The sequence below is a fragment of the Lissotriton helveticus genome, chromosome 4_1 (assembly GCF_964261635.1).
Source record: "Lissotriton helveticus chromosome 4_1, aLisHel1.1, whole genome shotgun sequence".
NCBI classification, from domain to species: domain Eukaryota; kingdom Metazoa; phylum Chordata; class Amphibia; order Caudata; family Salamandridae; genus Lissotriton; species Lissotriton helveticus.
Genome location: NC_136063.1, coordinates 1,016,218,009 through 1,016,239,339, shown reverse-complemented (window position 1 = coordinate 1,016,239,339; position 21,331 = coordinate 1,016,218,009). Strand labels below are relative to the sequence as shown.

The 21,331-nt window shown below is 47.4% G+C and overlaps 1 protein-coding gene across 2 annotated transcripts in view; it reads right to left on the bottom strand.

Annotated features, from left to right (window-relative positions):
• The window catches only part of ADAMTS16 (ADAM metallopeptidase with thrombospondin type 1 motif 16), a 1,002,496-nt gene that overhangs the window by 566,403 nt on the left and 414,762 nt on the right, over positions 1 to 21,331 (bottom strand). For both annotated transcript variants that reach the window (XM_078687616.1, XM_078687617.1), the window contains one exon: positions 8,810 to 8,947. In XM_078687616.1, the coding sequence (XP_078543742.1) occupies positions 8,810 to 8,947 (138 nt within the window). The remainder of the gene's footprint in view (positions 1 to 8,809; positions 8,948 to 21,331) is intronic.

Here is a 21,331-nt window from a genome sequence, read left to right as displayed (position 1 = left end):
AACAAAGTACCCTAAAGCCCAGTTTGCGGAGCATTGTGAGATCCCCTGTCGAGGAAGTGTCACACAGAAGAGGTTCTGAGGCAGTGGTGGGCTGTGATGCGGAGTCTTGTATCATCGTCGAGGATGCAGCTGATGAGTCGTGCACCAGCATTTCCACAGAAGCTGCGGAGCTGCAATGGGAAGTCCTACTATTGTGTAGTTCCTATAAACCTATATAGGATCTGCGCGTTTAGACAACTTACACTGTAGGATTGGTGTCCAGACTGATTCTAAACACCCCTACCGAGTCAGCCTGTATACCAGCTAGCACACAGTCCCACTAGAAACCCCTCTCACCAAGGAGAGAATAGTTCTTGGCAACTATCGAACATGACAACCCTGTTCCATCAGGGATTGTGGAAACAGTGCGATACTTGTCGCTCAGTCACTCATGCTCACTTTGTCTCAGAGAGATCACAAATAAACGGTGGGTACATTTTTCAACAAGCATTTATTCAACCAGCATCCTTCTAGTGTAAAATAGGTGTGCGGAAACAACCATTAGACAGTAACCAATATAAATGATTATAAGTACTAACAGAGTAAAAGGATGGTAGATTTCTACCATTGTGCTAAAACAATGAATACAGGCAAGTATATGGGACCCCATCTTGGTCTCAATATGGACACCCCGCAAAGGATGTCAGACCACTGCGAGCTGGAGTATCTGCGTGCAGGAACCTCAGCGTCTCGCGTGAGTGTGTTGGCATGGAAGTCTTTTTCTCCTCTGACTACCTCAGCAATATGTTGTGTATATACCCAAAGTGGTACCTCCTGGGGATATACCTTGCTGTTTCATGTCAGACTAGGATGATGGAAGGAATGACCCTTATACATAGTTATTATGCAGAAGATGGTAGGCCTGCTGTCCTGCTGTGATTCCAAGAATCCTCATGCATAATGAATGAGGCTTAAGCTTTTTGGACAAAACCCCATGTCATCTTTTAGGCATTACCGTAACTAGGTAAAAGGTCAGTATTCTAAGAACTGTTATGCAGTGTAATATCAGGGGAATGTAGGTGAAAGGTTAGATGACTACCTGAGCCTATATTGGGGTACCTATATGGAACATAATATTACATCGTCATTGAGGATGCCTTCTGTGTGGGGACTATTTGCACAGACATGTGTTGAGGATACGCCACGCAGCGGTGGTTTCGAGGAGACTCTGGGCTGTGATGCCGGGAATGGTGTCGGGGGGTCCATGCATCGCACTGCAGCGGTTCTGATGCAGTTGCGTGGTTTAGTGAATACAAAGTAAAGCCACATAGCGCTGCCTTGTATTAGTTTGCATCAGGTAAGCAGTAAATGGGTGGGCTATGGGTATTCCCATGCATCCACCAATGCCTTTTGAGGCAAAATTAGATTCACAAATACCTTCTTTTCTCCTCATTACTGCCTCTTTCCATGTGTGGTGCATTCTGCATCACACAGAGAGAGGAATATTCTTCTAAGGATTGTTTTTGTGCTGGAAAGTATCTCTCCCTGCACAAAAACTGTCCTGCCATTACGCAGGCAACCATGCACCACGACACAAGAATGGCTGTGTTGGCACTAGGCAGCCGCAAGTGCGTCAGTGCATAGAGGGTGCTGAACAGCTTCATATCTTGGTAAATATGGTGTTGTTCAGCACTCTCCTGTCCACGCAGGGAAGTGCATCATCTTGCCTTTGCTGTGCTGATTTGCATGAACTATTAGTAATTATGTCTCACAGTCTTCATCCTAGACAAAACCCTTAATGTATGCAAGCCCCTGGGGGGAAGCGGGGGGGGCTTGAGCGATGCACTCTCACATCCACATGGTTAGTTCAAGTCAAGATAGCTATTACCCAGGGAAGAAATGGTTGTGAACTATTTGCTCTGAAGCTCACCTCAATGAATATACTTATTCTAGGTAGAGTCTTCTGGGGATAGCAGGATGGCACGCTGACAGCAGGACCCAATCAGGTACTTATGCCCTATTTGTATGGATATACAAGATCCGGACCATGTAGTCTTCATAATACAACTCTCTGTAGCTTTAATGAGGGTGGAAATTGGAGTGTCACCCACTCACTCTAGACCAACAGACCCTATACTGTCTACCTGCAACAATGCTCTTCATTTCCACTAAGCCAGAAAAGTGTTCAAGTTTAGGAAAGTTAGGGATACTTAACTAAGTAATAATATATGGAACACAGGTGTCGCTCTAATCCTGCTTCCCGATTCATATGTGAAGTAGTGTGAATGAAATACCCTATCAAAGTCTTATATAGTATGACTACCGGGTGGACCTAAATGTCTGAATGACCCTAATCCACCCCACACTGTCTGTGGTCTTCATCTAGAACCTGTAACATTTTAATAATGTTACTTGGCAAAAGCAGAATCATGCCAATGCTCATTCAGGAGGGACGAAGTTATAATTTCATTTGTCCACAGTCACAAGTCTATGTTGGGGAACATCACATGTGGAGATATTCTGCACTGCAGGCACATACCGCTAAAATGTAAAGCTCTGTTCTTCACTACAGGTAGCACGAGTAATGCCACTCTCTAGTTATATTAGGAACTAAGAGCTAGGTGTATGAAATAATAGTCGTAAAAAAGACTCCATTTGTGACCAGTAAAACATTGCATAAACTGACCTATATACGAACAGGTGAGTGTCATTAAATTCTGATTCAGAGTTGATCATAATTCACTGTTAACCACCATTCGCGTTGACACACGAGAACAACTAAATGCGAGCGCCTGTTAGTGGTGCTTTTGTTTTCCGCACAATTTTTAGCTCAAAATACATCCTTCCATCAAAAATTGACAAAGGGACGTATTTCATGCTAAAATATAGTGCATAATGACATTGGCAATTTGCATGATTACATTTAAATATGCATAATTTTGCTAAAATGTCACATAATTCTATAAAGGCAAAATATGCAATTCTTACACCCAGCCCTATTAGAGAGCTGACAGTGGTTCTCTAGACCACTGCCTACTTCCCAACAACCTTTTTAGCATTCAGAAAGAGTAAAGGGTCTCAAATGGACCCCATCTATTTTGTGAATGGCTCCCCACCCCATCTTGGGATTCAGTGATTTTTCAATATTTTGTGACTGGATTTTGGTTATAAAACATCAGAGGCGGCTCCTCCAATAAGGTGGAGGAGCATCACCCCACTGCTCTGAGATGACAAAAAAATAAAAAATAAAATGATATTAAGTTTGTTATTATCATTTTATTTTTCTTTGCAACAGGGCTGGGTTAGGGCGGGGCTAAGGTCGGAGACTGGGAGGAGTGGTGAGTGCACACTCTCAAAGTGTGCATGTCTGGTTGGCCGGCCGTCTTGGCCCGGCCAAAGCATAATGCACCGTTAGCATGTTCCCCACCGGGCTGCATTACACAGCCAGGTGGGGAACATGCCCAGGTTCCCAGTCTCCATATGAGCTGCGAACCACGGAGCTCAGACCAATCCCAGCGGTGCATTGCAGCGTTGTGATTGGCTTAGGGGAGCCCAGGTGGTTCCTGGTTCCAGATTTGCCAGGAAGGAAAGGAGCAACAGGAGACGGCGGCCGTGGAAAGGTAAGTGTTTCTTTTGCTGCTTCTTTTTTCAAACTCTCCCTCCTGCCTTACCACCCACGTTCCCTGCTAGCCACCACTGCAAAACATTGCTACATGTCATACCAATTCAGTATTGGGAAGGGATGACTACAACATACCTCTTCCGCATACCAAATTGCTATGGGGTCGCACTCATGATCCGTTTCAAGAGTCATTAGAAATGTACAACTGTGAAAATGCTTTGTCCATCTGCCCCTATGTTCTTCCTGATAGGCTGCATTTCCTAAGGTGGGCCAAAGGGGTTACATGGCGAGCATAATGTATGCATGGAGCAAGCTACCCGAGAGTCTTTGAACCTTTGTCTGTGAGGTGTTTTGGCTTCACGTGCACGCAGTTCTAAGATGAGCAAACCTAAATGGCTTGAATCTCATAAAGGCCGTGGGCCGATTAATTGCTGCATTTTGTTTCACCCAACAAGTGTTTCCATGCTCTCTGAAGCCAAAACAGCTAATGTATTCTGCATTTATTTCGCTCACATCCACCTTCCTTTATTAAATGCTGCTTTTCACAACATTACAGAAAGAACTGTTCTACTGCTCGAGGCAGGGGAAGGCTTCCTTCCTGTCCTCAGCTCGCTAGCTCTAATTAGCCTGTCTTCCTTACGACAGAGTGTCGGCTACACGCAAGCTTGCTACGCCTCCCCAGAGGGTGTTTTGCTTTCAGCATCCTCCCCCTAGCCAAAAGATCAGGCCAGCAGCTGTTTTTACAGCCTACTGTATTGTTGGGTCCGCTTCTCAGCGTGTTCCGGAATCCCATGCCAGGAGAGCCGCTCTTGAATGAGGCATCAGGCCGCGTGCTCGCTGCGCAGTTACCAAAGAGGCCCTCCTCCATCATCCTGCAATGCTGTCAGGAACTGCGTGGCTCAGAGCACAGGAGACTGCCAAGCTGATGCTCCGCCAACTGCAATTATTTTTTTTATCAATGAAATAGTAAAAAAAAAAAAAATCTTGTTTCGTCCGTCAATCTTCGCATATTACTTTATTATGTCTTTTGTAAACTGTTACGGTAGATTGTTTTTTTTAGAGCGGCGGTGAGACTGTGCAATGATTCCAACGTTTTTTTTCTTCATAAAATCAAATGATTAAATGGCCTTAATCGGTACCCCACTCGCATTCCGTACGTTTGTCTCTCTTTATGTGCCTTGCCTTTTAGATTGTCTTTATCGTTCATGCTACTTGACCAGGATGACCCGAGAGATTATTGTATCTCACTTCCATATGCGACCCTTCCTTGGCATTTAAACAAAGAGATCAAGAGCGTAGACACTTCCTGGTAACAACAATGCAACCAGTGTTTGGAATGGCTCCACTTCAAGTCAGGCGAATATCTTCAGAACCGGCTCATTCAAGCTGACTGAACACATTGTAGGATTAGTAGCGCTGCCGCTTCCAGCTATAGTATGTGCTCGATTCTTATCAACACTTTTTGGGTGGACCCTAGCCCAGCTCAGCAACAAGCCACGAGAAGTAAAACGAGCAAGGGACTCGTAGAAGCGTTCAATTGTGTCAACACAATTCTGCTTTGTGTTTCGGCCCTAGGGTCAAAGAGCTGGGTACACTTCAGCAGTTGGTCAATGATATATGAAAGTAAATTGCGAATTGCCAAAGTTAACCGAAACCCAAGGCTGCAGGGGAGAAGCCTAAATGACTTACGGACCAGTAACTGCCTGATGGTGGCAACGTTTTCTCATGTTCGTCCCATCTGCACTTTGTATCACATGTGAGAATGGCACAAATCGGTCAGAGAAACAGTTGTCACACTGAGAAAAACAATTCTCTGCACAATGCATGGGCTCTGTTTGACTGCGCCCTAGCGCCTGTTCTGAGTGTCCGAACGCGCTTCTTTACTGCAGTCATGGAGAGGCCTGGCATTGACCAGTAAAGCACACTTCATCACACTGTCCAATCAGGTGCTGAGCAATTGCTAGCAAGGCCCACCTGAGTCCATGCACACCCAGCCAGTCAATAAGCCAGTCAAGATCCTCTGTACATTGATTAGAAGCTTGTGTGGGCTCAGCTGTGGGTATTCTTCATTCTTCGTGCACATGCAGATGATGCTGTTTAGTGCTAGTGATAGCCCGCCTAACATGGTATTGCTCTCACCTCAATTGACAGCACGGTTGTCAGGTGACCGGAGGGACTGCACCGTCAGGTGTGTAGCCCATGCTGGAGGCAGTTCAAGCTATTAGGTGGATCTCACTCCATCCACTATCAAGCAGGCCCTGCAGTCCGACACATTTATCAGAATCAGGTAAGGAGAGGTGAGTTGTTGCTTTGATGACTGGGGATTCTGTGGCAGTGGTACAGAGGTGTCAAGGGTCACAGCTGCAATTTGTGCTACTCCAACTGTTACTGCAGTCAGCGAGCACTGATACCCATAGAAGATCAGGCCTGCACCACAGCGCCCTTCATCTAGCAGCTACCTGTGATAACGGATGACTCCAGATACAGGTCAGCATAACATTAGGAGGCCTCTTGACCCAAAACACCGCTCCCGGTGATAGACAAGCCTTAAAGAGCTTCCACAGCCCCCGGCTGTGACGTCTGTCTCAGTCTCTAGCCAACTTGCGCTTCAGAAACTCGAGCACTACTGCAGTCGGCAACCGACTGGGCCTGCACAGCCAGCCCAGGCTGCAGTCCATTCATCATCTGACCAGTCTTTGCGGCAACACCGTGACAAATCAAATGCTGTACCCAAAGTAGCTTTTATGTGGGTGAGGAAAAAGACAATCTCTCAGTAATGCTACTGCTCTTTTTCTCTACATAACATAAGGTCTAAAAATGCTCTGTTGTCAACCCAGACCTAAAAACAGTTTTCTGAGACAAATGATGGCTTTTGAACCTATATAGAAAATTACTACAAGGAGTAGCAATTTTAATAATTAGACTGCAAGCACTCCACAATTCCACTGCGAAAAATCGAAATATGCTAAAGGATCCATTGCTCTCCATGCCGATAGAGTCAAGTTAGCCTGATTTTCATATGGCTGAGTCTAAACTGGAATGGCATGGGGAGTAAAAAAAAGATGGATTTAGGTCCAGATCTCAGTACTGGGGCGAATATATGACATTGTTCAGCATTCTGTTCATCAATTGCGCTTTTTACTTTCTAAAAGTGGCATTTTCAAACACACAATTTAAAAACTATCTCCCTAATAAGATGTGTTATTACATTCTCAGTTCAGAGAGCCTAAACGGTATTACTCTGTCTTGTCCCAATGGAAAGTTATAATTGTAAGATTTTGCGAAAGCAACTCCTATGTAAGCCTATGGGACAGATAGCCTTTCAATAGTGAAAACGAAATTGGCAGTATTTCACCATCAAGACATGTCACACACACCAGGACATATCCTACCTTTCACATACACTGCATCCTGCCCAGGGGCGTAACTTGGGCCTACCTGAGGGGTGCTTTACATGTAAGAAAAGGGAAAGCTTTGTCCTGGCAAGTGGGGGCACTTGCCAGAACTACATGGCAGTAAAAACTGCACATAGACATTGCAGCGGCGGGTCTGAGACGCCTTTGAAAGGATGCTTGTGTGGGTGGTACAGTGGTGCAGGCCCACTAGCAGCATTTGATTTACAGACCCTGGGCACACACATTGCACAATGCTAGGTACATAGTAGTAAATGAAATAAGCCAAACGGGGAAATACCAATCCATAAAATAATTTACCATAGGAGCACTTGCACTTTAACATGGAACAGCAGTGAGAAAGTGCGCAGAGGCACTAAACCAGCAAAACGAAGTCCAACGTACCATTAAAAACAGGTGACCAGAAAGCAAAAATAAAGGGGAAACATGCCAAAAGATGCCAGGTCTAACAGCATTGTTTTTTAATAAAGTGGAGTAGAGTGCATTGACATGGAGTGCAATGGTTAGAGTAGAGTGCATTGGCATAGAGTGCAATGGTGCAGAGTAGATTAGAGTGGCATAGAGTGGATGGCATGGAATGCACTGGCGAAGAGTGGAGTGGTACAGAGTAGAGTGCATTGGCGTAGAGTGCAGTGGCATAGAGTGCAGGGTTGCAGAGCAGAGTAGTATTGAGTGGAGTAGCGTAGAGTCAAGTGGCTTAGATTAAAGTGGCATAGTGTGGAGTGGTTTAGAGTGCAGTGGTGCATAGTACAGTACAGTGAGACAAAGCTCATTGAATTAGAGTAGAGTAATGCAAAGTAGACAGACATGGAGTGAAGTGGCATGGAGGGAAATGGTGCAGAGAAGAGTACAGTGACTCAGTGTGGTGTGGGGTAGAGTGGAGTGGCGTCATGTGGAGTGATGAAGAGTAGAGTGGAGTGGAGTGGCGCTGAGTGGCGAGCCGTAGAATGGAGAGGCATAGAGAGGAGTTGCACAGAGTGAAGTGGCACAGAGAAGATAAGAGTGTGGTAAAGCAGAGTATGCATGGTGTGGTAGTGTACTGCCATTACAGACAACACATCTTCAGTTGAAATGACAGATACATTTGCACAGACATATAGTTTTACTGATAAAGGTATACAGCCAACAAACAATAATGTGTTGTAATGTCATCACCTGGTGTATTGATTTGTTGTGATGGAAGTAAGTTATTTGTTTCCACCACACTTCCGAATTACCAGAATTACCCCCAGTAGCCAGCATGATTGTCACATAAATCCTCTCACCTTGAAGTCAGAGAGAAAAACTAATTCCAAGCTCCTCAGAAGAAAGAGCATAACATTTGATCTGTGTCTTTGAAGGAACAGCAAATGTCACACGATTTAAAGGCCTGTCTACAGAAAGGAAGCACTCAGAAGGATACTGTAAATAAGGTGTGGGCAATGAAGGGGACACACTCAAGCAGGAAAGCCTAAAGCAAATAAAGGCAGCAAATCAAAAGCAAGAAGATGTGAGTTACAAACCATAAAGCCAATGGTTAGTAATTGGTGGAATACATTCCCAGGGAAGCTTTAAGAATGCCCCCAAGATGTCGATAGTAAACCAGACAGCTGCACTGTCTGGTAGGCTTCAACCTAAAAATAGACGGCAAATCTATATAAGAACAAACCAACAATTTTGAAATAAAAAAATGCATCAGGCAGAGGAACTTGGCAGGTGTACAATTTTATGAAACATGGATGACTTTAAAAGTACTATTCATGCTTTTAAATTTGATGGACACTTACAAAGTCAATGCAGCGAAGATGCACTATACCTGAGAAACTTGTGCAGGTATTGACGGCTGCATGCAGACCAGGAGAAGACACCATTATGCCCTGCCAGTGTGGGAGACATGATGTTACCTTCAGATTTCTTACACAGGTTTCCCTCTCCATCATGGACCATGCCAAAACTGAAATACAAAAGGTAGAAAGATATTACAAAATATAGATTGAAATGAAGCAAATACAGAGTCAATACATATTTCAAAGACAAACCGGCCATCGTGCTCCTTTTGCCTTAACTTCATCTTGGCCTACAGTTACCGTACTTTACCGTTGCCATTCTTTGTGTCTCATTTGAAGAAGGATGCCACGGTTTGATAATAAGATGCACCTAACGCCCTTGACTGTGGTTATTTAAGCATAAGCATAATACAATTCATGGTGGCACCTTTAAAGAGAGGATTGGCAGAGAAATGAAGATTGAAAGTTATGTCAAAACTCATCTGATAGTGATTTTGGTGGTGTGAGCAACGGTATAATTTCTTTGACAAATAAGTACACAAGAATAATACACATCATTAACTTAACACATTAGCACCATCCAATTTATAAAAACAACGTGTTTAACTCTCTTTATGTTAATTGCATCTGGAGATGTTCTTACAAATATGAAACATTTAGACAACAGGACTCTCTCTTTTTTACAAACAGACTATCAATCACAGTAGAAGGTAGCGGAAAAGACCTTGGCAAACAATACAAATCATAGAGAACAGGAAGAAGTTAATTGAAAAGAATGTAATCATAACAGTGCAAATAAACTACAGCATGTCACTTAGACTGCGCTTTGTGAGCCTGTGGGGAGAAGATATGGGCAGGAGGAAACAGCAGTGAGTGACAGAGACAGCATCCATCTTGTTCAAAATGGCATTTTGCATGATCGATTGTCATAATTAAAGCACATTAATAACTTCATTTCTCTACACTAGATACCATTTGTTTCAATTGCAACTGTATACATCCAGTCTGTTTATGCAGGAACAGGTGTAAAATTGCATATTGTACATTATTATAAGTACACAAAAGTACAAATTTAAAACAATCCCACAGAAGCAAGCTTGACCCTCCACCAGCAATTTCAGAAAGTTTTGGGAAAATGGTGGCTATAGTTGTTATTTTGGTCCAATATCCTTAAATATTTCAATAAGCCAAAGGAGTTTCTAATGGTTCAGAAAAAGCAATTTTCTATGCCCTGTCATTATCTGCAGCATATAACTTAATTTCTACTTTTCACTTCCTTTCACTTCTCCATTATACCACTCTACTTTCTCCATCATTTGTTATGGCTGACAATGTCTTTGAAATAGCAGAATGGAACAAGTAAAATACAAAAATCTTGCAATCTCATGAAGTATAGCAAATATAAGGCATTACAGGCCCAGACAGCAATGCAATCGCTCAAACTCACAGGTTTAGACAACAGATCGGTTGCATGAATGGTACAGCGTAAGGCTGTGAGAGCAGTTTTGAATATCACTCAAATATATAATACCAAATCTCTCTCTCTCTCTCAATCTCTCTCTCTCTATATATATATATATACATATTCCATATGACACTGCTCCCAGTTGGAGATACCATGCACAACGTTCCAATAACCCTTTTATTTGGAAGGCAACAGCAACCAGGGACACGTCCTTACAGCATTTCAATCTGGCAGGCGCCAAACGCGTTTCGGATATATTTTCTTGTTCACTGGCTGGCATACAAGAGGGAAAAGGGCAGCTTACACAGTTTATCACAGGTGATCTGAGGTTTTAGTCCCGCCCCACTGGGCGTGTGCTTGCAGGGCACTCTAGATATTGTAGTTTTTAGCAAACTACTGTCCAAAGTGGATATCACTCTCCTTCTCCCTCCTACATTACAATCCCGTTGGGTCGCTGTGCGGAGGAATCCTGCTAACTGCTTCGTGATGCCAAACCAAACGGGTGCGTTGTTCCGTTCTCTGTGCCCTCGGCACACGGACCTGCTTGTTAAACAGTGGGGCGATCTCCGTGGTCAGAGCGGACAACAACATACTCCATGTGACACTGCTCCCAGGTGGAGATACCATGCACAACGTTCCAATAACCCTTTTATTTGGAAGGCAACAGCAAGCAGGGACACGTCCTTACAGCATTTCAATCTGCCAAGCGCCAAACGTGTTTTGGATATATTTCCTTGTTCACTGGCCGGCATACAAGGTGGGAAAAGGCAGCTTACACAGTTTATCACAGGTGTTCTGAGGTTTTAGTCCCGCCCCACTGGGCGTGTGCTTGCAGGGCACTCTGGATATGACAGTGACCTGACGTGTTGTCAGCAACCCACTATGGGAAACATTGTTTTTAATACGGAGAATATTGCGGCATCCACTATGGTGTAATCCGAACTACAAATACCAAGATGCAAAAGGTGAGCACGCCCACATGGGCGGGACTATAAAACCATTGCCAGTGCAATGTGAAGTTTTGCTGCCTTATCTCCTCTCAAGCCACAATCATTGACAAAGGGTGCAAGCTCACCCGAAACGCGTTTGGACCTGCTGGCTTAATCACAAGCTGAAACCTGTGAGGTTACGTGCCCTGCGAGTGCTGCAATAAAAAAGACTGCTAAACGACTGTGTGTGGCACCTTCATTGTTGGGAGCAACTTCGTTTGGAAGCGGCCTGTTCTGGTCGCGGAGGTTGCCCCACCGCTACCTTTGAGGGTCCCGCGCCGTGAGTTACATGGCGCACCGGGAACATCGTGTCCAATTGCATGGACCTAAGGAGGCAGAGCCGTGACCTGACGTGTTGTCAGCAACCCAGTATGAGAAAATTAATTTTTAATACCGAGAATATTTCGGCATCCACTATGGTGTAATCCGAACTACAAATACCAAGATGCAAAAGGTGAGCACGCCCACATGGGCAGGACTATAAAACCATTGCGAGTGCAATGTGAACTTTTGCTGCCTTATCTCCTCTCAAGCCACAATCATTGACAAAGGGTGCAAGCTCACCCGAAACGCGTTTGGAACTGCTGGCTTAATCACGAGCTGAAACCTGTGATGTTACGTGCCCTGCGAGTGCTGCAATAAAAAGGACTGCTAAACGACTGTGTGTGGCACCTTCATTGTTGGGAGATACAGACATTCACACAGATTAGCCATTCACCCATGCATTCACTAAGACACGTTTAATCACCCACTTAAACAGTCAGTCACGCACCAGCTAAACAATCCATTCAGACACTCATACACCCACTCATTCTTCAATATATCTTGGTATACATTCTTAAACTTAAAAAAATGCCCAGTCTCTGGATGATTTCATCAGTGATGTCATCAGTGATGTCAATGGCCATGTCATGAGTGATGTAATATGTGACATCATCAGCAGTGCATTGCAGGGGCGCGAGTTATAGTTAGCTCAACTAACTATAACGGACGAATTTCTCTGATTTTGTATGAGTGAAATGTCCAACTAACTAAATGCCCCTGAAACCTGTGTTTTTTTAGTGATTTTCTATGGTTCCCTAAATGCTAATTTCTAACTATAACGTCCCTGAAACCTATGTTTTTTTCAGTGAATTTTAAAGGTTTTTTAAATGCTAATTTCTAAATATACCGTCCCTGAAACCTATGTTTTTTTCTGTGAATTGTAAAGGTTTTTTAAATGCTAATTTCTAAATATACCGTCCCTGAAACCTATATTTTTTTCAGTGAATTTCAAACGTTTCTTAAATGCTAATTACAAACTATAACGTCCCTGAAACCTATGTTTTTTTCTGTAAATTGCTAAGGTTTTATGAATGCTAATTACTAACTATAACGTCCCTGAAACCTCAGTTTATTTCAGTGAATTTCTATGGTTTTTTAAATGCTAATTACTAACTATAACGTCTCTGAAACCTCTGTTTTTTCAGTGACTTTGTAAGGTTTTTGAAAGACTAATTTCTAACTATAACGTAGTAGTCGTGTTTTCAGAGTGGTGCAGAAAGTGGGCTGGGCCTCCGGCCAGCACTAAGAAATTCCGCTGCATAGTACTTACAGGAGGTACCAGGAGGGCTTCCTGGGACCCCAAAGACCATCAGGAGCAAAGTGGACTATATCCCCCAGCCTGTAGTGTGCAAACGCACCTCATGGCGTGCTCTTGGTTGGGGGACGAAGTCCCCTTGCAACCTGAAGGTCCCTGGCACCAAATAGCTTTCCTGTTATCTCTGGTAAGCCACACACAGCTGGATTGCTGAGAGTAGTCCGAGGCCCGCCCCCTTTTAACACCACTATGTAAACGCACCTCCTGGCGCAATGCTGCTTGGGGATGAAGTCCACTTTAGTCCTGAGGTCCTCAGGACACAAGAGAACCTCATGGCTCCACCAGCAGTGCGCCAACATGTGCGTTTGCAGAGTGGTGTAAAAAGGGGTGTGGCCTCGGACCACCTCTCAGCAATCCCACTGTATGGGGCTTACTGGAGGTACCTGGTGGGCTAGTTGGCCTCTAAAGACCCTTAAGATTCTAGGGGACTTAATCCCCCAACCCGGAACGCACCAGGAGTTGCATTTGCAGAGTGGTGCAGGGAGGAGGCGGGGTCCTCGGCAACATGCTGGCTTTTTTTACTTATGATTTTGGAAGGGGGCTGCGTGGCCCTCTTCCCTTATATATTTTTTGGCCCTGGGGACCTCATCCCCCAGGGCGTGACTCTTTTTTTTTGTTTTTTGAGAAACAAAAACATGAAGGGTCCCCTCCCATGGCTCAATTTCAGCCCCTGGGATCCCATCCCCGGGGCACGGCTTATTTTTAATGAGAGGGGGCATACGGCCCTTCTCCTGAGGCCATTATTGGCCCCAGAGACCCCATCCCCTAGGCCATTCGCTCGTTTTCTAATAGATATATATTTTTTCACGGGAGGAGGGCCGCGTGGCCCCCCTTCTCTGGGCTAATTTTAGCCCCGGGGACCCCATGGCCATGACATTGGGGACCGCGGGGGGAAGCCCCAATGCCCCCGCGGTCCCTGCCAGCTCCTCGCCTACTGCTGGAGCCAGCATTGCTTTTGGGCATAGGGAGCTGCAAATGTGCAGCTCCCTTTTCCCAGGAGCAATTCTGCCTTGCTTCGTGGAAGCAAGAGCAGGCTTCCTGCTCTTTCTTCCACAAACCAAAGAAGAAGTTTGCTATGACAGGGCGGGAGCAGTGCTCACCGCCCTGTCATAGCAAACTGCAATGTTCCGGGGTTGGGCACCCCTGGACGTTGCAGGAGCCGGCCCTGGGGTTGGTGTTCCCCAGGGCCATAGAGGGCTTCAGGAGGGGGGCTGCTCAGCCCCCCTTCCTTCATATGTAAAGCCCTGGAGAATTGGCGGTCCCCAGGGTCGGCGGTCCGTGATCCTTTTTAAAAAAAAAATTCTCTGGTGGATTTGCGTACCGTACATGAATCCTGCCAAAAAAATAAAATGCTTTGACCAGGCCTAGGGGGTCAAGGTGTTTCTACCTTGCCCCCTTTTCTTTTTTCTAAACCTTTTTCTTCTGTTTTTTCTTGTGACTCAGTTTTACCACCAGCAACTTTCAAGACAGGCGCTGACCGTAGTGGGCCATTAGTTTTGAAAATTTTGGGAAGATTTTGGTAAATCAAAAAACGCTTTTCCTATGGAAATTAGGTCCTAACTATGGCTACCTACCAGCAACTGCCAGTAGGTAATATATATACACACAACATCATCATCGGTCAATTGGATAAAGGTGGCAATGTAGTTTTATGGCCACGCAAGCTCTACATGGAAGAGGTCCTCATTCATCTAAATGACAGAGACTGCTACAGACGTAGAGACATGCAAGCAGTAAGAGTGTCCTGGAATGATTTCTATACAAAGTTGATGGCATGGAAATCAGCAGGATTGCTGACCATGGAAGAATTCAATTTTTTTAAAATAGAACATCTGACCATTCCTGTAATATACTTAATTCCCAAAATTCATAAGGACGCACGTAAACCCCCCGGTAGGCCCATTATGTTATGTTATGTTATGTTATGTTATGTGGTTTTTATTAGGCGCACAAATGCTCCAGCTAAGGAGCGTCTTGGCGCCCGACAAGGCAGCTACACAACACAACTAAATAAAACAGCACAGAACACACTAACTAAGGGAATAAAAATGTTTTCAAGGCACGACGAGGCAAGCCATTATCTCTGCCCAAAGTAGCATAATGGAAAATGCATCCAAATTTGATGACTTTTTTTCTTCAAGATCATGTTAAGAAATTTCCCTCATATATACAGGACACTGGGGACTTTTTATGTAAAATCAAGCATGTGAAATGGGAACCTGGTTGTGTGCTCATCTCCCCACGCCACCACACGGCCGCCAGCTGCCTCGTACCTGCTCCCTGCCGCCCGCCTGTTTTCCCGTCGTTTCCCACTCCTTCCCGCCGCTGCGTCCCTGTGGCCCCGCCCCTTTGCTCCCCATTGGCCACCCCGCTCGCGCCTCCCAGCTGCTCCACCCTCCCTATCCCCCTCTTATGGAGGCCGCGCAGCGGGTGCGCCGCTGGTGCGCCGAAGGCGCACCAAAGGCAAGCCCGTCAGCGCCTGGACCGCGCCCAGCACCAGAACCCCTGGACCCCGCAAACACCACAACACCAGACTCCGCTACAATGCCAGAACCCTCTACGCACTCAACGCCGGCCGAGACCACACCTGCTTCTAAGCTGCCCCGAAACGGACTCACGGACCTTTCGCCTGTCACACCTGCAGCTTCACCTGCGACAGAGCCACCGAACCTCCAAAGACTGGACCCAACCACCTCCGCTGCATACTTCTCAACACCCGCTCCACACGCAAACACGCTGTCGAGCTCTGGGATCTGCTCGACACCTCCGCCCCAGTCGTGGCCTTCCTGACCGAGACCTGGTGGAACGACTCCTCGGCGCCCAACATCGCCATAGCCATCTCGGACGACTACAAGATCACCCGCAGGGATCGCGACAACGGTATCGGAGGAGGAATAGCCATCATCCACAAGTTCACCCACAAGGTTGCCACCCACGCAGATGACACCCTCAACACCGCCGAACACCTGCACTTCATGATCCACACCGACCCCAACACCACCCTCAGAGGAACACCCATCTACAGACCCCCCCGGACCCCGAGCTCAATTCAGCGACTCCATCGCCAACCTCGCCACCACCCACGCACTCACCTCCATGGACTACATCCTCCTCGGGGACCTGATTTTCCACCCCGAGAACAACAACGACGCCATCTCCACCACCCTGATCGCCAACCTCGCCAACCTCGGCCTCAGACAACTCGTCACAGCACCCACCCACGCCGCAGGCCACACGCTGGACCCCGTCTTCTCCACAGGCATCCACGTCACCTTCGACCACACCACAGAACTCCACTGGACCAACCACAGCTGCATCCATTTCACCTTCAATAAACCAACCACGTACCACCGCACCCAACAGCTACCTCGCCGCTGCTGGAGCAAAGTCACCGAAGACCAGCTGATCACCACCCTCGTCCAAGACACACCCACCGACCCCACCAACCCAGACACCGCAGCCCCCAACCTCAGACAGTGGATCGACGACTGTGCCAACCCCCCTTACCCCACTCAAGAAACCCTCCAACAACCACGCCAGCAAGAGAGCCAGCTGGTTCACCGACGAGCTGCAGACCTCTAAACGCGCATGCCGGAAACTGGAGAAGATATGGCCCCACGAACGCACTCCGGACAACCAGGCAGCCCACAAGGACGCCACCCGCAGACATCACCACCTCATCAGATTAGCCAAAGAGATCCTCCTTCAAAGACCGCCTGGATAACAACGCACACAACAGCAAAGAGCTTTTCAGCATTGTAAAGGAACTCTCCAACACCAGCGCCAACGCAGCGCCAACGCCAATGACATAACGCCCTCACAAGAACTGTGCAACTCACTGGCCATCTTCTTCCACCGCAAGATAGCTGACATCCATTACAGCTCCAACACCATGACCGTCCCAACTACGCCAGACCCCACCTCCCCTGTGAACACCACCAGCGCCAACCGCCTGACCTCCTGGTCCAATGTCAACGACGACGAGACACGCAAGGTCATGAACTCCATCCACTCAGGATCTCTGTCACACCCGTGCCCACACCACGTATTCAACAAAGCAGACGCTGCCATCGCACCCCAACTACACAAGGTCATCAACATCTCCTTCGAAACAGCGACATTCCTGGAAAGTTGGAAACACGCCGAAATCAACGCCCTCCTCAAGAAGCCCAAGGCGGACCCCAAGGACCTCAAGAACTTCTGGCCCATCTCCCTCCTCCTGTTCCCGGCGAAGGTCATCGAGAAAATCGTCAACATGCAACTAGCCCGCCACCTGGAAGACAACAACATCCTGGATCCGTCACAGTCCGGGTTCAGATGAAACCACAGCACTGAGACAGCCCTCATCGCCGCCACAGACGGCATCAGGCGCCAACTAGACAATGGGGAAACATCAGCCCTCATCCTCCTGGACCTGTCTGTTCCGAACTCACTCACCTGAATGACAGGTACCACAGGAACGATGAGAGTCTCCCCTCTCCCCCACAGAGTAATCCTTCACACAGGAATAAACTGATAGGGCGATTACTCCCCAGAGGAAGGGGAAGAATACACCTCAAGATGGAGAGGTGTTTCCAGTGATGATGGGAAGATCGTGGAAGCGGGAAGGAGAGCCCAGGAGTTCAGGACAGCAAGGGGGTGCAAGGCAACAGGATCTGCAGGAGACAACAACAGAGAAACTACTTAATACACACAAGGCACGACTCGTGCTGTAACAGAACGGTAGTGAGAACTAAGTAGCCCTTATGTCACTAGTCTTATTCTTACCCTGGAGGAATCAATTACGTGCCTAGAATGTTAGTAGAAACATCGCCCTGGTAAATCTCTCCCTATCATATAGCACTGTCCTGGAGACAGGGAAGGGGATCTGGGAGGTTGGAGGCGAAGCCGCCGGCTCCTGCCGTGCGCCTCTCTAAGTATCTGCGAATAGGTTCTAATGTTCCTGATTAAAGTTGGAGGGGGTGCTGCCGGCTCCTGCCGTGCGCCTCTAAAAGGATCTTATGCTGTAGGAACTGCTGTTCCTTCAAAAAGTTGGAGGCGGTGCTGCCGGCTTCTGCCGTGCGCCTCAGGGTAGGTAGTACTATTTATACACGTGCGCCAATGAAAGTAAAGTTGGAGGCGGTGCTGCCGGCAACCGCCGTGCGCCTCAGAATGGCAGTTGCTACCCTGGCTGTAGGAGTCAAGAAAAGAAAATAACACACAGTGCAGTAACCAGGTGATGAACTGCTCACCCGGTATTCCACTATATTGTAACCAGGAGAGAAACCCAACGTTGCCCTAAGAGATAGTCCTCTCCTAAGGGAAGCACGCCTGATATTTCCTACCACCAGATTACTCAAACTAAGCTCTCTAGGAGAACACGAAGTTGTACAAGGGGTACTCACGCACTCCAAGTGTTCTTCATATGGTGAGCCGTGGTCCGTACTGGCAGCTCCTGCCGGGAACGGACGCCAAATCCGCTTCAGCTGGGTTGCGGTGCGGACGTGATGAGACCCGCTTCCATGAAGACTCAGGATGGCTAATGCCGCGGAATGCGGCAATTCCACAAACAATTATACCCAGCTGGGTGCGCTTCCCAGTTGAGGACGGGAACGTCCATTGAAAAACACCTAGCGGCTCCGACCGCGAGAGTGCTGGAGGCGGCCCCGCTGCTTCCCTCGATGTGCAACAAACGGCTCCGGCCGTTTAATGGAGTAACTAAGGGCCAATGGGAGGCGCTCAGAAAAACGGACAAGCACAGGCAGAGGCTCGCTAGAGGCTTTGAAAGCCTGGGGAACAAGAAAGGAACTGGAACGGGCTTAACTGGAAACGAGGAAGGGAATGGGAACGGGCAAAACGGGAAACGGGGAAGGGAACTGGAACGGGTTTGGAACTGGGGGGAAGTGCAATAAAGCCAAGCACCGGCTCAATCGAAGGGAGGGGCTTATATACCACCTCCCTTCCTTTGGTCACCACGTGAACTTAAAGGGGCAGTGTTTCAGGTAAGGTGAAGACGGGGTCACAGGTTTCTATGCTGAAATACATAAAAGGTGGTAACACTGTCAGCCGCCTTCGACACGGTCTGCCATCGCACTCTACAGACACGCCTCCTAGAAGCCGGAATCCAAGAGAAGGCCCTTGACTGGACCACGTCCTTCCTCTCCGGCAGAACCCAGAGCGTCCGCCTCCCACCCTTCCGATCTGAGGCCACCAACATCATCTGCGGCATCCCCCAGGGCTCATCCCTCAGCCTGAAGCTGTTCAACGTCTACATGGCCCCCTCGCACAAGTGGCCCGCCAATACGACCTCAACATCATCTCCTACGCTGACAACACCCAGCTCATCCTCTCCCTCACCAAGGACCTGCACACCGCCAAAACCAACCCCCACGAGGGCATGAAGGCCGTCGCCGACTGGATGAAGAACAGCCGTCTGAAGCTGAACTCGGACAAGACGGAGGTACCTATCCTCAGACCCACCCCCTCAGCCTGGGACGACTCCTGGTGGCCGACCACACTGGGAACAGCACCGACACCCACTGACCATGCATGCAACCTAGGATTCATCCTCGACTCCTCCCTCTCCATGTCTAAACAGATCAACGCTGTCTCCTCCTCCTGCTACAACACCCTCCGCATGCTCCGCAGGATCTACAAGTGGAACCCGACGGTGACACATGCCCTCGTCAGCAGCAGACTGGACTACGGCAACGCACTCTATGCAGGAATCCCAGCCAAACACCTAAGACGACTACAACACATCCAAAACGCCTCCACCCGACTGATCGTCAACATCCCCCGCCGCAGCCACATCACCCCCCACCTGAGAGACCTACACTGGCTCCCCGTCGACAAGAGGATCACCTTCAAGCTCCTCACCCATGCACACAAAGCACTCCACAATGCCGGACCAGCCTACCTGAACTGCAGACTCGGCTTCTACACCCCCACCCGCCAGCTCCGCTCCACCAGCCTCACCCTCGCTGCTGTCCCCCCACATCCAGCGAACAACCTCCGGTGGCAGATCCTTCTCCTACCTCGCCACCAAGACCTGGAACACCCTCCCTACCCACCTACGGCAGACCCAAGACCTACTCGCCTTCAGAAGACTCCTCAAGAACTGGCTCTTCGAGCAGTAGCGGCAGCCCCTCCCCTAAGCGCCTTTAGACCCTCACGGGTAAGTAGCGTGCTTTACAAGTACTCTGATTGATTGATTGATTGATTCATAGATGTAGCTTCATTATACACTAGTATCCATCACGAGGATGGTTTAAAGGCTGCTGAATACTTTTTAAACATACGCCCCATGAACAGATATCTGCATAACAAAATGCTTTTGACAATGATTTCAACTTGTTTGGAGAACAACTTTTTTCTCTTTCAAAATCAGGTTTTTCAACAGGTCAGGGGCAATGCCATGGGGGCCTGCTTCTCTCCGAGTTACACTTGTTTACACATGGGACTCTGGGAAGAGCAGGTGCTGGTGGCAAGCCTTGGTGACACCTTGAACACAAATGTCTTATGCTGGTATAGGTATATAGATGACCTGTTTTTAATTTGGAAGGGCACAGAGCAGTCTGCACAGCACTTTATTGAACAACTTAACATTAACAATCTTAACCTTAAGTTTACTGCCCATATGAGCAAGGAGAGCATTTTTATCTGGATGTGGAAGTCTTTGTAAGTAACAATAGACTGGAAACAAGACTCCACAGGAAACCCACAGCAGGCAACACAGTCCTACATGCACAGAGCGACCATCCTCCACATCTAATCAAAAGCATCCCCTTTGGGGAGATGCTGCGGATCCGCAGGATATGCAGTTCTGACAGGGAATGCATACAAGTGCAATTTGAGTGTAGAGAGAGATTCCTGGAGAGGGGTTATTCTGAAAACATACTTAACACTGCTATGACCAAAGCGAATAAAATACAGAGGTCTGTTGCACTCACCAATAAAGTAGCTACAAAAGATAGTCAGGATCAACCTACGCGCCTCATACTATCTTGCGCAGGATCATCAATAAAAGCTGGCCCTTAGTATGCAATGACCTAAAATGGCCAATTGGGCAAATTCGGTATTACCTTCAGAAAGGCCCACTCTATGAGCAACTCTCTTGTCTGAAGCAGTCCTGAATTCAGACAAACTAAAACATGGCTCAACAGTAGGACGGGTTTCTTGAAATGCACAACCTGTAAGGCATGCCAATACGGTAAAGGTACGTCTGCCTACCATACACCATTTCAGCCCAAACCAGTTAAAATCACTAAATCTCTCAATTGCAAGACTGAATATGCAGTGTATGTGCTGGAGTGCTCATGTGGCCTGCAGTACGTAGGGAGCACGAAATTGCAGGTGCACAAGCGAGTGCTCCAGCACATCAGAGCCATTACCAACAATGACGCCGCATATCCGGTGGCAAGGCACTTCAAGGAGAAACATGACAATAATTTGTCACATCTGAAGTACTTTGTCATCG